General features: G+C 38.2%; 1 protein-coding gene across 2 annotated transcripts in view; it reads left to right on the forward strand.

Annotated features, from left to right (window-relative positions):
• QRSL1 (glutaminyl-tRNA amidotransferase subunit QRSL1) overlaps window positions 1-8,124 on the forward strand; it is a 31,354-nt gene extending 23,230 nt beyond the window's left edge. For both annotated transcript variants that reach the window (XM_045499180.1, XM_045499181.1), the window contains 2 exons: window positions 3,322-3,527; window positions 6,299-8,124. In XM_045499180.1, coding sequence (XP_045355136.1) covers window positions 3,322-3,527; window positions 6,299-6,519 — 427 coding nt within the window. In that variant the 3' untranslated portion in view covers window positions 6,520-8,124. The remainder of the gene's footprint in view (window positions 1-3,321; window positions 3,528-6,298) is intronic.
• Window positions 8,125-12,317: the final 4,193 nt, after the last annotated feature.

Raw genomic sequence — 12,317 nt, forward strand, 5'->3', positions numbered from 1 at the left:
GTGTATAACCTTTTCCCCTCCCACCTGTGGGTGATTTTATCATTAGTTTTCAGGAATTTGACTGTGATGTCCCTTGGTGTGGTTTTCTGCATATTTCTTCTTGTTTAGGGGTTTGTTTAGCTTCTTGGATCAGCTTCTTGGGTTTATAGTTTTAATCAAACTTGGAAAAATTTTGGCCATTATTTCTTAAAATATTTTTTCTGCTCTCCCCCTTTTCTGGGACTCCGTTTGTATGTGTGTTAATTTGTTTGACGTCATCCAAGAACACTAATGGCTCCATCCTAGTTTCTTTCTCTCTTTTTTAGTCTTTGCGCTTCGTTTTGTTTTTTTTTATTTTTTAAAAAGTGTTTATTTTGAGAGAGAGTGTGTGTTGGAAGGGCAGAGGTGGGGGACAGAGACAGAGGATCTGAAGCTGGCTCTGCACTGACAGCAGAGAGCCTGACACAGGGCTTGAACTCACGAACCCTGAGATCATGACCTGAACCGAAGTCTGATGTTTAACCAACTGAGCCACCCAGGCACCCCAGCATGCTTCTTTTTGTATAGTTTCTATTCATATCTTCAGAATCACTGATCATCTGCTGTCGCATCCAGTGTTGTTTTTATATTTTGTATTTTTCATTCCTAGAACTTCCAAGTAGGTTTTATTTCTTCAATTCCTTCATCATTTCGTTTTCCTCTATCTTCTTGAACATATGAACGTATTTACAGTAGCTGCTTTAATGTTCTCATCTGCTAATTCCAACATTTCTGTCATTTCTGGATGTCTTTATATTGATTGCCCTAGTTTTTGGGTCTTATTTTCTGCTTTTTAGCATGACTGGGCATTGTGACTTTTACCTTGTCATTTGCTGGATTTTTGTTGTATTCCTTTAAACAGTGTTGGGCTTTGTTCTGGGATGTAGTTATTTCGAATCTGTTGGATCCTTTCAGGACTTCCTTTTAAAAATGCTTTGCTAGGATGAGTCCAAAATGGCCTTTAGTTTAGGATAATTTACCTCTACTGTAGGCAATACCCTTGAAGCTTCTGCCAGACGCCTCATGTATTATGAAGTCTTTCCACTTTGGCTCTTAGGAACACACACTATTTCTAGCCCTATATGAGCTCTTGGAATTGTTTGATTTTTCAGTGGTTCTTTCCCCAGCTTGAGAATTTCATCTCCTACAAGCACAGATCAGTACTCAGCCAAAGACTGGAGGGCTCACTGCAGATCTCTTGAGCCCTCTCTGTGTGCTACTTTTCCTATTCAGTACTCTTCCCTACACGTTCCAGTTGTCTTGGCCTCCCTGAACTTCCAATCTTGGTCTCTTTAACTTTCTGACAACTGCCCCCTGAAACTTGCATAGGTTCCTCCCGTTTGAGCTGACGCCTGGAAACTGCCTCCAGGCAGTTCTGAACTCCCTCTCTTGAATGCCTGTTGTGTAGTATCTGAAAATGGTTGCTTTATTTTGCCTAGTTTTCTTTCTTTTTTAATTTTTTTTTAACGTTTATTCATTTTTTGATAGACACAGAACATGAGCAGGGGAGGGGCAGAGAGAGAGAGGGAGACACAGAATCCGAAGCCAGCTCCAGACTCTGAGCTGTCAGCACAGAACCCCACACAGGGTTCAAACTCATGAGCCGTGAGATCATGACCTGAGTTGAAAGTGGATTAGGGTCTATTTCTAGACCCTAATATTTATAAATATAATCCCCACACACAAATGTTGGGATCCTCAATTTTTAAAAACTTGTGGTTTTTTTTAATGTTTATTTATTTTTGAGAGAGAGAGACAGAGACAGAGACAGAGCATGAGTGGGGGAGGGGCAGAGAGAGAGTGAGACACAGAATCCGAAGCAGGCTCCAGGCTCTGAGCTGTCAGCACAGAGCCCGACGCGGGGCTAGAACTCATGGACCGTGAGATCATGACGTGAGCTGAAGTCAGACGCTAACCAACTGAGCCACCCAGGTGCCCCTTGCCTAGTTTTCTAATTGTTTATTATAGCAGGGTAAATTTTATCCCTGTTACTCTATCATTAATGGAAGCAGAAGTTCTGCTTTTGAACCATATTTAAAGTAGGAAAAAGTTTAATAGAAAACAAAAAATGTTTTAATAAAATTGAGGTTTGGGGGATGCTATTAATGACATTATTTAAGCCATCAAGTGTTATTATTGTACAAATTATAGGTGATACTTGCATTTATCTCCCTATAGACCCTGTGGTCCAATGATAGTAAGGGCATTTGATATATTTATATAGGATTGGGTTTTTTTTTTATTTTTTTTAACATTTTTATTTATTTTTGAGAGACAGAGTGTGAGCAGGGGAGGGGCAGAGAGAGAGAGAGAGAGAGAGAGAGACATAGAATCTGAAGCAGGCTCTAGGCTATGAGCTGTCAGTACAGAGCCCAACGTGGGGCTCAAACCCACCAACTGTGAGATTATGACCTGAGCGGAAGTCGCATGCTCAACTGACTGAGCCACCCAGGTGCCCCTATAGGATTCTTATAGCACATTTTTGTCTTTATTGTATTTGGTCCTCAGTAAGACTGGAGTAGTTGTATACATTTTTACAGGTGAGAAAACTGAAGTTTAAAAATGGTACTTTTGCCAGCCTTTCTTAATTCACTTCAGGAGGATCTAAAGAGTACTTTATTTTTCCCTTTCTTTGCATGATTGACTAATAGTCACTTTTGTAGCTGGCTAATTCTTAATCTTTTCAGTAGAGTAAGCATCTTTTCATGAATTTCAGATTCCCATTCTGGGGGGTGTTCCTATCCATAAAATACAGAATTGCAGACACTCCAGTTTATCTTTCCAGAGCCTGTCTCCTTGTGTCTAATTATGATGGCATATTAGAATTTTGAAAAATTTCAAATTCTTATAATAATGAGTTATCATTATACTACAGGTGAAATAAGACATTTTAATGAAGGGAAAATTCAAATAAGCCTCCAAAGACCTAAATTCTGGTCTTTCCTTTACCACCACCAATCCATGTAATCTTTGGAAAAGTCATCTGACTGCTATGCACTTGATTTTTTTTTTTTTCACCTGAAAATAAATGTTCTGGTTTAAGGATGTCCATGGAAATGTTAATATTTTGTGATTAGATGTGTAGAATTGTATCTAGCAGTGAATTCTGATTAAGCTCCTGATACAGATTTTTAGAATAACAGCACGCTTGAACAAAAATCATTTTTGTGTGTTGTTAGGGATCTCAGCGGTGCCTGCTTATAAAGGTCAAGAATCCAGTCACTGTTTAACGAGCCTTATACATGAAAATTGATTCAAAGAAATAACAAAAAAAAATCCTTAAAATATCATCTTTTTCCACAGAAACTATGCAAATTATTTCATCAAAGCACAGAAAGTGAGACGGCTCATTGCTAATGATTTTGTGAATGTTTTTAACTCTGGAGTGGATGTCTTGCTGACCCCCACCACCTTGAGTGAGGCGGTGCCATACCTGGAGTTCATTAAAGAGGACAACAGGACGCGAAGCGCCCAGGATGATATTTTTACACAGGCTGTAAATATGGCAGGTGAGGATCCTTTAGGAATGTTCTGGTTTTCTTTAAGTTTTTAGACTGGCATCTGGTCTTTAACTTAGATTCTAACTACATTGTTCTCTGAAGGCAACAGTTTGTCCTTCTAGAATGTTTAGGGGTGCGTGTATGTGTGTATGTGTGTGGTGTGTGTAATGTTTAGGCATGCATGCACGTGACCCACCATGCACATGCATATTCAGAATCAGTCCCCTTAATAGCATAATTTTAACTTTACTTTGGAAATTTTCAAACCTGTGGAAAAGTTGAAAGAATGGTATAATGAGTACCCATATGTCCTTTGCCTGGATTCATTCATTTTGCCTCATTTAATTTCTCCTTCCTCTCTTTCTCTCTGTACACACACACACACACACACTTTTTTTTAGCTGAATAATTTGAAAGAAAGTTTCAACATCATGATACTTCACCCCTAAATACTTTAGCATAAATCTTCTAAAAATACAAACATTCTCCTGCATAACCACAATTTCGTTATCATATCTAGGAAAACTAACATGAATATAATAATATTCCAGACAGTCCATATTTACATTTTCTCAATTGTACCAAAAATGTCTTTTATAAAATTGTTTTTTCCCCTGATATATTACGTTTGCTTATCTAGCAAATGTAATCTAAAACAATCTAGAACAATCCCCTAGTTCTCTATGTTTTTGGTGGTTTTTTTTGTTTTGTTTTGTTTTGTTTTTTAGGGCTACATCAGACAGTGTCATAATTTTTGTTTTAGTCATCAAACATAATGTAGAAAACTCAAGAAAAGGAAAGCCTGTTCTATTTCCCCATACTTTTATCTACTATGTTCATTTCTCGCTGGCATATAGAGTCTTTATTTTATCACATCCTTTTTGTTTAAATTCCTTTAGCTCTTCTTCTAGGGTAGGTCTGCTGGCAACTAATTCTCTTCACTTTCTTTCTAAGAATGTCTTGGTTTCCTTTCATGTTTAAAGGTTATGTTCACTGGATATAGGATTTGGGGTTGACATTTCTTTAGCACTTAAAAAATGTTATGCTACTTTCTTCTGGTCTGCATAGTTTCTGATAAGAAATCCCCCACCTTCTAAATTTTTTTTTTAATTGACATTGACTTTTTTTGAAGAGTCTAGTGCACTTGCCCTATAGTATGTCCCATCCATAATCTGGTTTTGTCAGATTGCTTCCTCATGATTCGGTTGAGTCAAACAACTGTTGCAGAAATACTATATACTCTTCATGTCAGGAAACAGTTCATGTCAGTTTGTTCCACTTTTAGAGACTTTAAGTTGATCCCTTGGTTAAGGAGAAAATTGCCAGATGTTTTCCTTGTAAAGGTACATTGTTCCTTTTATCAATTATAACCAATTGGGGAGCTGATACTTTGAGATTGTGTGAACATCCTATTCCCCAACAATCTTTTTTTTTTTTTAAGTTTATTTATTTTGAGAGAGAGAGCGAGCAAGCATGAGCAGGGGAGGGGCAGAGAGAGAGAGAATCCCAAGCAGGCTCCATGCACGGAGCCCCATGGGGGCCTCCATCTCACGAACCACTCATGACCTGAGCCAAAATTAAGAGTCAGCACTTAACCGACTGAGCCACCCAGGTGCCCCAATAATGTTGAACCCAGTTTTAGATCTGTTGATTATTTCTTAGAGAATTACAAAATGTTGATTTTTCTGTTTCTATATATATTAGCTGGCAGTCTTCTCTAAAGAATAGCTTTCCCTTTTTTTCAATTCAATGTATTGTAAACAGTTACTGTCATTATTGGTTTTGATGTTCAAATTGTCCCAAATTTGGCCAACAAGAGCCCTTTCAAGTTGCATATATCCCTTAGACCTATCCCCATTAATTTCTAAAAACTTCCTTATTTTATGGCATAACAAGATATCCCAGGATCTTTTACTTTCTCTGCCCCAAACCTGGAATTAAAACTACCCTGAGCTACCATTTCTCATATAACAAATTGGCCAAAATTCAAAAGTTCAACAACATACTCGATCAGTAAGGCTGTCAGGGAAAAAGCATTTTGCCAATGGGAGTTCAAAATAATACAACTTTTTTGGAGGGGAATTTGGCAATGTCTAATTACATATGCATTTATCACTTGATGAAACAATCCCTTTTCATCTGAGAAACTTTCAAGAATACTAAAAAACATGTACACAAGGTAATTCACCGGGGCATGGTATGAAATAGCTGAATACTGAAAACAACCCACATGCCCAATCATTGAAGATAGGTGAATAAATTATGGCACAAACCACATAATGGAGTGCTATGCAGCTATAAAAAGGAATGAAGGAAGTCTTTGTGACCTGATACACAGTGATTTCCAAGATACACACACACACACACACAGACACTCACACACACGTATATACATATATATATTTTTTTTTTAATGTGTATTTTTGAGAGAGAGAGAGAGCACATGTGTGTGAGCAGGGGAAGGGCAGAGAGAGAGGGGGACTGAGGATCCAAAGCCAGCTCTGCATTGACAGCAGAGAGCCTGATGTGGGGCTCAAACTCACGAACCAGAAGATCATGACCCAAGCTGAAGTCAGATGCTTAACCAACTGAGCCACTCAGGCGCCCCTCTGAGATACATTGTTAAGTGAGCAAAGGAAGGTACAGAAGCACGTATATCATACAATTTTTGTTATTTTTTTAACCTCATCTGTCTTGTACCTACGAGCACTGGGAAGCAGAAGTGTCCACTTCTTACGATGAAGAATTAATCAATTCGTGGGTTTCCTTGTTTTCTTCAGGATTGCCGGCGGTGAGTGTCCCTGTGGCGCTCTCAAACCAAGGGTTGCCAGTAGGACTACAGTTTATCGGACGTGCATTTTGTGACCAGCAGCTTCTTACAGTTGCCAAGTGGTTTGAAAAACAAGTACAGTTTCCTGTTATTCAACTTCAAGAGCTAATGGATGATTGCTCATCAGTCTTTGAAATTGAAAAGTTAGCTTCTGTTTCTCTAAAACAGTAGTGATACATATAGCATACAAATTAAAATAACTTGAAAATTTTATAGTCTAGGGAAGTCAGATGATCTTGCTAAATTCCTATAATTTGGTTCATTGTCAACACAGTCATTCCTTGGACTCACTTCTTAAAATTCTTGTGATATAGTTAATTAATTATAAATCATCTGTCAGCATTTATTAAGTATCCACTAAGTGTAAAGTACAGGATTTCTACATTAACACAAGATACATGTTCCTGAAAAATGATCATTCTGAAAAAATGTTCATTAATAAGAACAGAGCTTAGAGTAAAAGTAAGCTTAGGGATAAACCTCTCAAAACTTGTACATCTTTGTAACCAAAGTGCTGATAAAAACTGTAATTTGTACCTCCAGAGACAACCTGAACAGCCAGGCAGACAGGTAGTTGAACATGTGGTGGAGGCTGTCCCAGGAGATGTTAAAAATGCACAAAAACAATAAAATGGGAGTATTTGCTTCTGAATTCTGAACAAAGGAGGTACAAGAGGAGCTCTGAGCACCGGAGGAAGTGCAACCTGCTGGGGCCCAGAGTCATGCAGGACTGGGGGCATGCCTCTCTGGGGAAAACCACAGGTGCAGACACTCTTTATTTCTCTAAAAATAGAGCTGCAATGACTGAGAACTTTCTCCTTTTTTGCTGAAGGTGAAAATTTTACTTCTGCTCTCCCAGAACCCCATGCCAAGGAACCAGAACAACTCCATGTTGTACTGACTTCATTTTTCTATTTAACCAATCACAAATGAACTCATTGGTGTCACAGAAATATTTGTTGTAACCTTGAGAGACCATCTTGGACTTGAAACTTGGTCGTGGATCATGACTTTAGTGGGAAACTTTCAACATACACAAGAAATACCCAATATGAAAAACTTGTGGATAATTTGGTGAGGATGCCAAAGAGAGGAGGCCCATAGCCTCCTCCTTTACCCCAGATTCTCTGTTCCTTATGGTTTCCTTGCCCTCTTGGCTTTCTTTACAGGTGTTCTCTATTTTGAGTCCCTTGAACCCAGAGAGCCATTAATGAGAATCTGTATTCAAAAATTGGGAAAATATTTATGAAAATCATAGATTTACCTGGTATAGTTTCATCATTGGATTTGTCTTTGCCAGAACACCATTGTCATCTCGTGTTGATCAGGTCTTCTAATTTGTCATTTGTATGTTACTATACATATATGTCAGAAGCTGAATTATTTTTTAATAAATTCACTTTGTTTAGTAAGGAAGAAATCTTTTCTAAATATGAATTATATGAGGGGGAAATGTAAGTGGCAGAACTTTCTGCAGAGTCACTGGAGTGTTGGCATGGTAGAAAGTTAACCTGCCTGTTACCTTTTCATTAATAGTTTTGTCTCCTCCCAGGATCCTTCCATTTCCAAATACTCAATTGGACAAACTTTATATAAAAGCCTTCGGTGCCAGGCGCACTAGTTTTCTTACAAATCTTGACTCTGAATCCCTGAAAGAGGAAGAAATTCACGAGAGAGAACTGCATTATTTTATGAGGGAAATCCATCTTAGCTGAAGGAGCTAATATGATGTAAAAAGCAAGCAAATAATAAATCCTTGCCCTAGTCTTTTTTCAATGTGTGTATAATTTGAAATAACTTTTTTTTCAAAGAGTATGTATACAGTTTCTCCTATTCCTATCTCTCTTATTCGTGTATCTCTGCTTGAGCTGCACTAATGATGTGAATCCTGAAATAAGGAAGTGAAACGTTGAGTGTTCTCACATAATTATACCCAACTAGCATGAAATAATACCTAATTTGTTTTTCTTTCTCCTCCATCTTTACCCTAAATCTAGGAGATCTCATTTTACCAAATCACTGTCTGGGAATTTAAGTGGGAAATGGTTTCTGTATCCCAGCTAATTAAACCCTGAAATTGTTAGCAGCAAAGCAATTCTGAAAGGCAAAGGTGGCTACAAGTGTAAGATGAGTTCCCTGATCAAACACAGCAAAACAAAGAACAGTTAGATTCAACAACAAAAGCATCGCTAGAGTGAAAAAATGTGATGAGATCACAAAACCTGGCACCCCAACGCCACCAAGAGCCCAGGGAGCAAGTGGGAAAGTCGCATTCCCAAGAAAATCACTTGAAACCAGGGAGGCAGAATGTTCTCTTTGGCCATTTGCTACCAGGTCATCAGGAACACAGAGGACCTTGAGCCAGCTAGAAAAGAGCATGGTTTAGAAGAGGAGCTTCTAAGAATGACAAAAAAGAAAAAAAGAATGGTGACTCCCATTAGGAAATCACCTGTACCTTCTAATGGAGAGAAGAAATACCTTTAAGATTTTAGACTGAAGGACAGTGAAGAGAGCTGGTATAGCTCAGGGATCCTGCAGACTGTGCCATACCCTGTTCCAGTCAAGGACAGGAGCAAGCTAATGGAATTTCCACCATAACTTTCATTCATTACTTTTAACTCCCTCTCTTTCTGCAAACATCTGATTATCTGTACCGAGGCTAAATAGGTACTGACTGTGCAAGCCCAGGCTAAAATTTGTTCATTGTGGTAAGAAGCGCCAGAGAACAGTTTAAAGCAGGTTTTCCTCAGTTATTTCATAACTCAAGCAGCATGTACACTAAAACATAAACCTGAAAATTTAATAAAGTCAACATGAGAAAAACCCAGCCAACATTAAATAAAAGTAATTATTGGAGGATCTCAGTAGGTTATTTTTTTTTCATTTCTTTTTCTTCACACCTCAGCGGGATATAAGTCCAAAAGGATTTTAGGCAATTTATTAAAAACATTATTACAATGGCATAAAAGTAAATAGTTGAGGAAATAAGTATGACGATGAAAGTAACGAAAAAGAATAAAACCAGGAATAAAATCAAAAATAAAAGTTCTCCTCAAGATACTTACACAGATGTTTAAAGGTACATAGTATGACATAGTGGGGAATTTTCCTGTAGGCTACCTAATGGATAAGGCCACCGATTTAAAAATCAAATAAACTTGGGTTTGAACCCTATTATTGCCATTTACAAGATGTGTAACCTGTCTGAGCTTCAGTATCCTGACTTGTAAAATAGAGATGATATTTACTCCAAGGGATGTTTGGAAGGATTAAATTTAAATGACACATGATGCCTTGATAGACTAAGCACTCAATAATTTGTAGCTATAAGTAAATGCATACAATTAGGAATTTAAGTCATTTTCTTATACAGTTGACCCTTGAACAACACAGGTTTGAACTGCATGGGTCCACTTACGTGTGAATTTTTTTTTTTGTATAAGTACAATACAGCTCTGTACTGTACAATGTATTTTCTATTCCTTGTGATTTTCTTAATAAAATTTTGTCTAGCTTCATTGTTAAGAATATAGTATATAGTGCATATAACATTAAAAAAATACATGTTAACTTTATGTTATCAGTAAGGCTGTAAGTAGTTAAGTTTTGAGGGAGTCAAAAGTTACACATGGGGTCAGTACCCGATGCCCCACATTGTGCAAGGGTCAACTGTAGATACTATCAATACATGTAGATAATACCAACACATCAATGCATGCATGGTAAACTAACGGCACATGACCAAATAACAATTTGCTGAAAACTTGTACTAGAGACCAGTTCTATAGCTCCCTGATGATCTGGCTCCCCTAAAGATGGACTTTAAAATATCAGGAAGAACCAATGGCTTGCATATTTTTAAAGCAATTTCCATGAGCTTTTTTTTTTTTTTTGATAGAGAATTGGCCAACAACGTTCAAAGAACTGAAGGTCTTCAAAAGGCCCCTGTGCTCTGCCAATCAAATGAACAGTACCAACATACTCTTTTCTTTTTAATGTTTATTGATTTTTGAGAGAGAGAGGGAGAGAAAAGTGGGTGAGGGGCAGAGAGGGAGAGAGAATCCCAAGCAGGTCCTCCTGCCCCCCACTGTCATTACAGAGCCCGACTCTGGGCTTGAACCCATGAATCATGAGATCATGACCTGAGCCAAAATCAGGAGTTGGACACTTAACTAACTGAGCCACCCAGGCTCCCAGAAAAGCTCTATTGTTAAAAGAATATGTTGCAGGGTTCAGTCAGTTAAGAGTCCAACTCTTGATTTCGGCTTAGGTCATGATCTCAGGGTTTGTGAGTTCGAGCCCAAGCAGAGCCAGCTTGGGATTCTCTCTCTTCCCCTCTCTTTGTCCCTGCCCCCCTCACGCTTTCTCTGTCTCTCTCAAAATAAGCAAACAAAAAACAATGAAGTCTCTCAAAAATATGGCTGTTACATATTCCCGTTGGGGGGCAGGGAATGCTTCTGACAGAGCCACGGTCTTCCTACTAAAACTCTGTTCCATTTCAATATATAGATACAGATAAGTGAGGCCCCAAATTGCTACATCTTCACTGCAATTATTTTAAAATGGGAAAAATTTAAGGTTGATGTTGCCAACGGCCTGCTAGTATAGCCATCAGGGGGAAAAAAGTTAATGAAGTACCCATGGGGCATGTAATGGTAAGTGTTTTCCAAGATAAATATTTTGCAAAATGGGCCTGCAGAATAACATGATAGAACTGGTGTAAGATATCTGACAAGATGGTAACTGACGACTTTAGCATAGTTTATTTAGCAGGACGAGTTGTCTATAGAAGCCAAACATAGTACAGAAGTCTTATTTTTCTGATTTCTGTGATTTACATGTGTGTGTAAATCATCTCCAACCGGTTTCAAATCATTAGAATATAAACTAAAAGGAAGTGAGGCTAGAATGTGGGAGTTTTAAGACTTACAATAACCAAGTCTAACACAGTATTCTATCAGAACCATTTTATAGCATGCATATAAAAGTAGAGCATCAAATTACATGCAAATTATTTTCTTAGCTATACCAGTCTATTTCTCCATGGAAATGGCAGGTAATTGGTGCAGAATTAAGGTGGTGCTAATGGGAAAAGAAGTGAAATACCATAAAATGAAAATTAGAATGTAAGTCTTGCCTGGATTAGAGGGTATGAGAGAAAGGAGGGAAAGAAACATGATTTTTATCCTGAGAAATGCACATGACTAGAAGAGATGCTGTCACTCTTATTAAAAACAAGGAAGGGAAGAATGACCTGTGGGGGCTGCAGATTAATTCCACAACCAAGTGGAAATACCTAACAGTGAGAAGAGAGACAAGTAAAATGGAGTTTGGGGAGTCAAAAGGATATTAAATAGTGACGGCTTTATATCGGGTCTCTTCTTCCCCCATGTTTTATTATGAAAACTTTCAAATATAAAAGCAAACACCCACACATCCACCACCTAGATTCTACCATTGACATTTTACTATATTTCCTTTGTCATGTGTCCATCCTGCTATTCTCTCTATTCATCCATTAATCTACCTTATTTTTAAAATGTATATCTCAAATTGCATTTTGCCCTGAATACTTAAGCATACCTAACATTAACTTGAGTTCAGTATTTGTTTATTGGTTTTTTATTTTTTATTTTTTAACGTTTATTTATTTTTGAGACAGAGACAGAGCATGAAAGGGGGGGGGGGGCGCGGGCAGAGAGAGGGAGACACAGAATCGGAAGCAGGCTCCAGGCTCTGAGCCATCAGCCCAGAGCCCAACGCGGGGCTCGAACTCACGGACCATGAGATCGTGACCTGAGCTGAAGTTGGACGCTTAACCGACTAAGCCACCCAGGCGCCCCTGTTTATTGGATTTTTAAATGTAAAACTCTACAATGACATGCACAAATCTTAAGTGTAGATGCCCTGACTTTTGAAAAATGCATACACCTGCGTAACCCAATCCCCATCTCCATATAGACCCTTAT

The sequence above is a fragment of the Leopardus geoffroyi genome, chromosome B2 (genome assembly GCF_018350155.1).
Source record: "Leopardus geoffroyi isolate Oge1 chromosome B2, O.geoffroyi_Oge1_pat1.0, whole genome shotgun sequence".
NCBI classification, from domain to species: Eukaryota; Metazoa; Chordata; class Mammalia; order Carnivora; family Felidae; genus Leopardus; species Leopardus geoffroyi.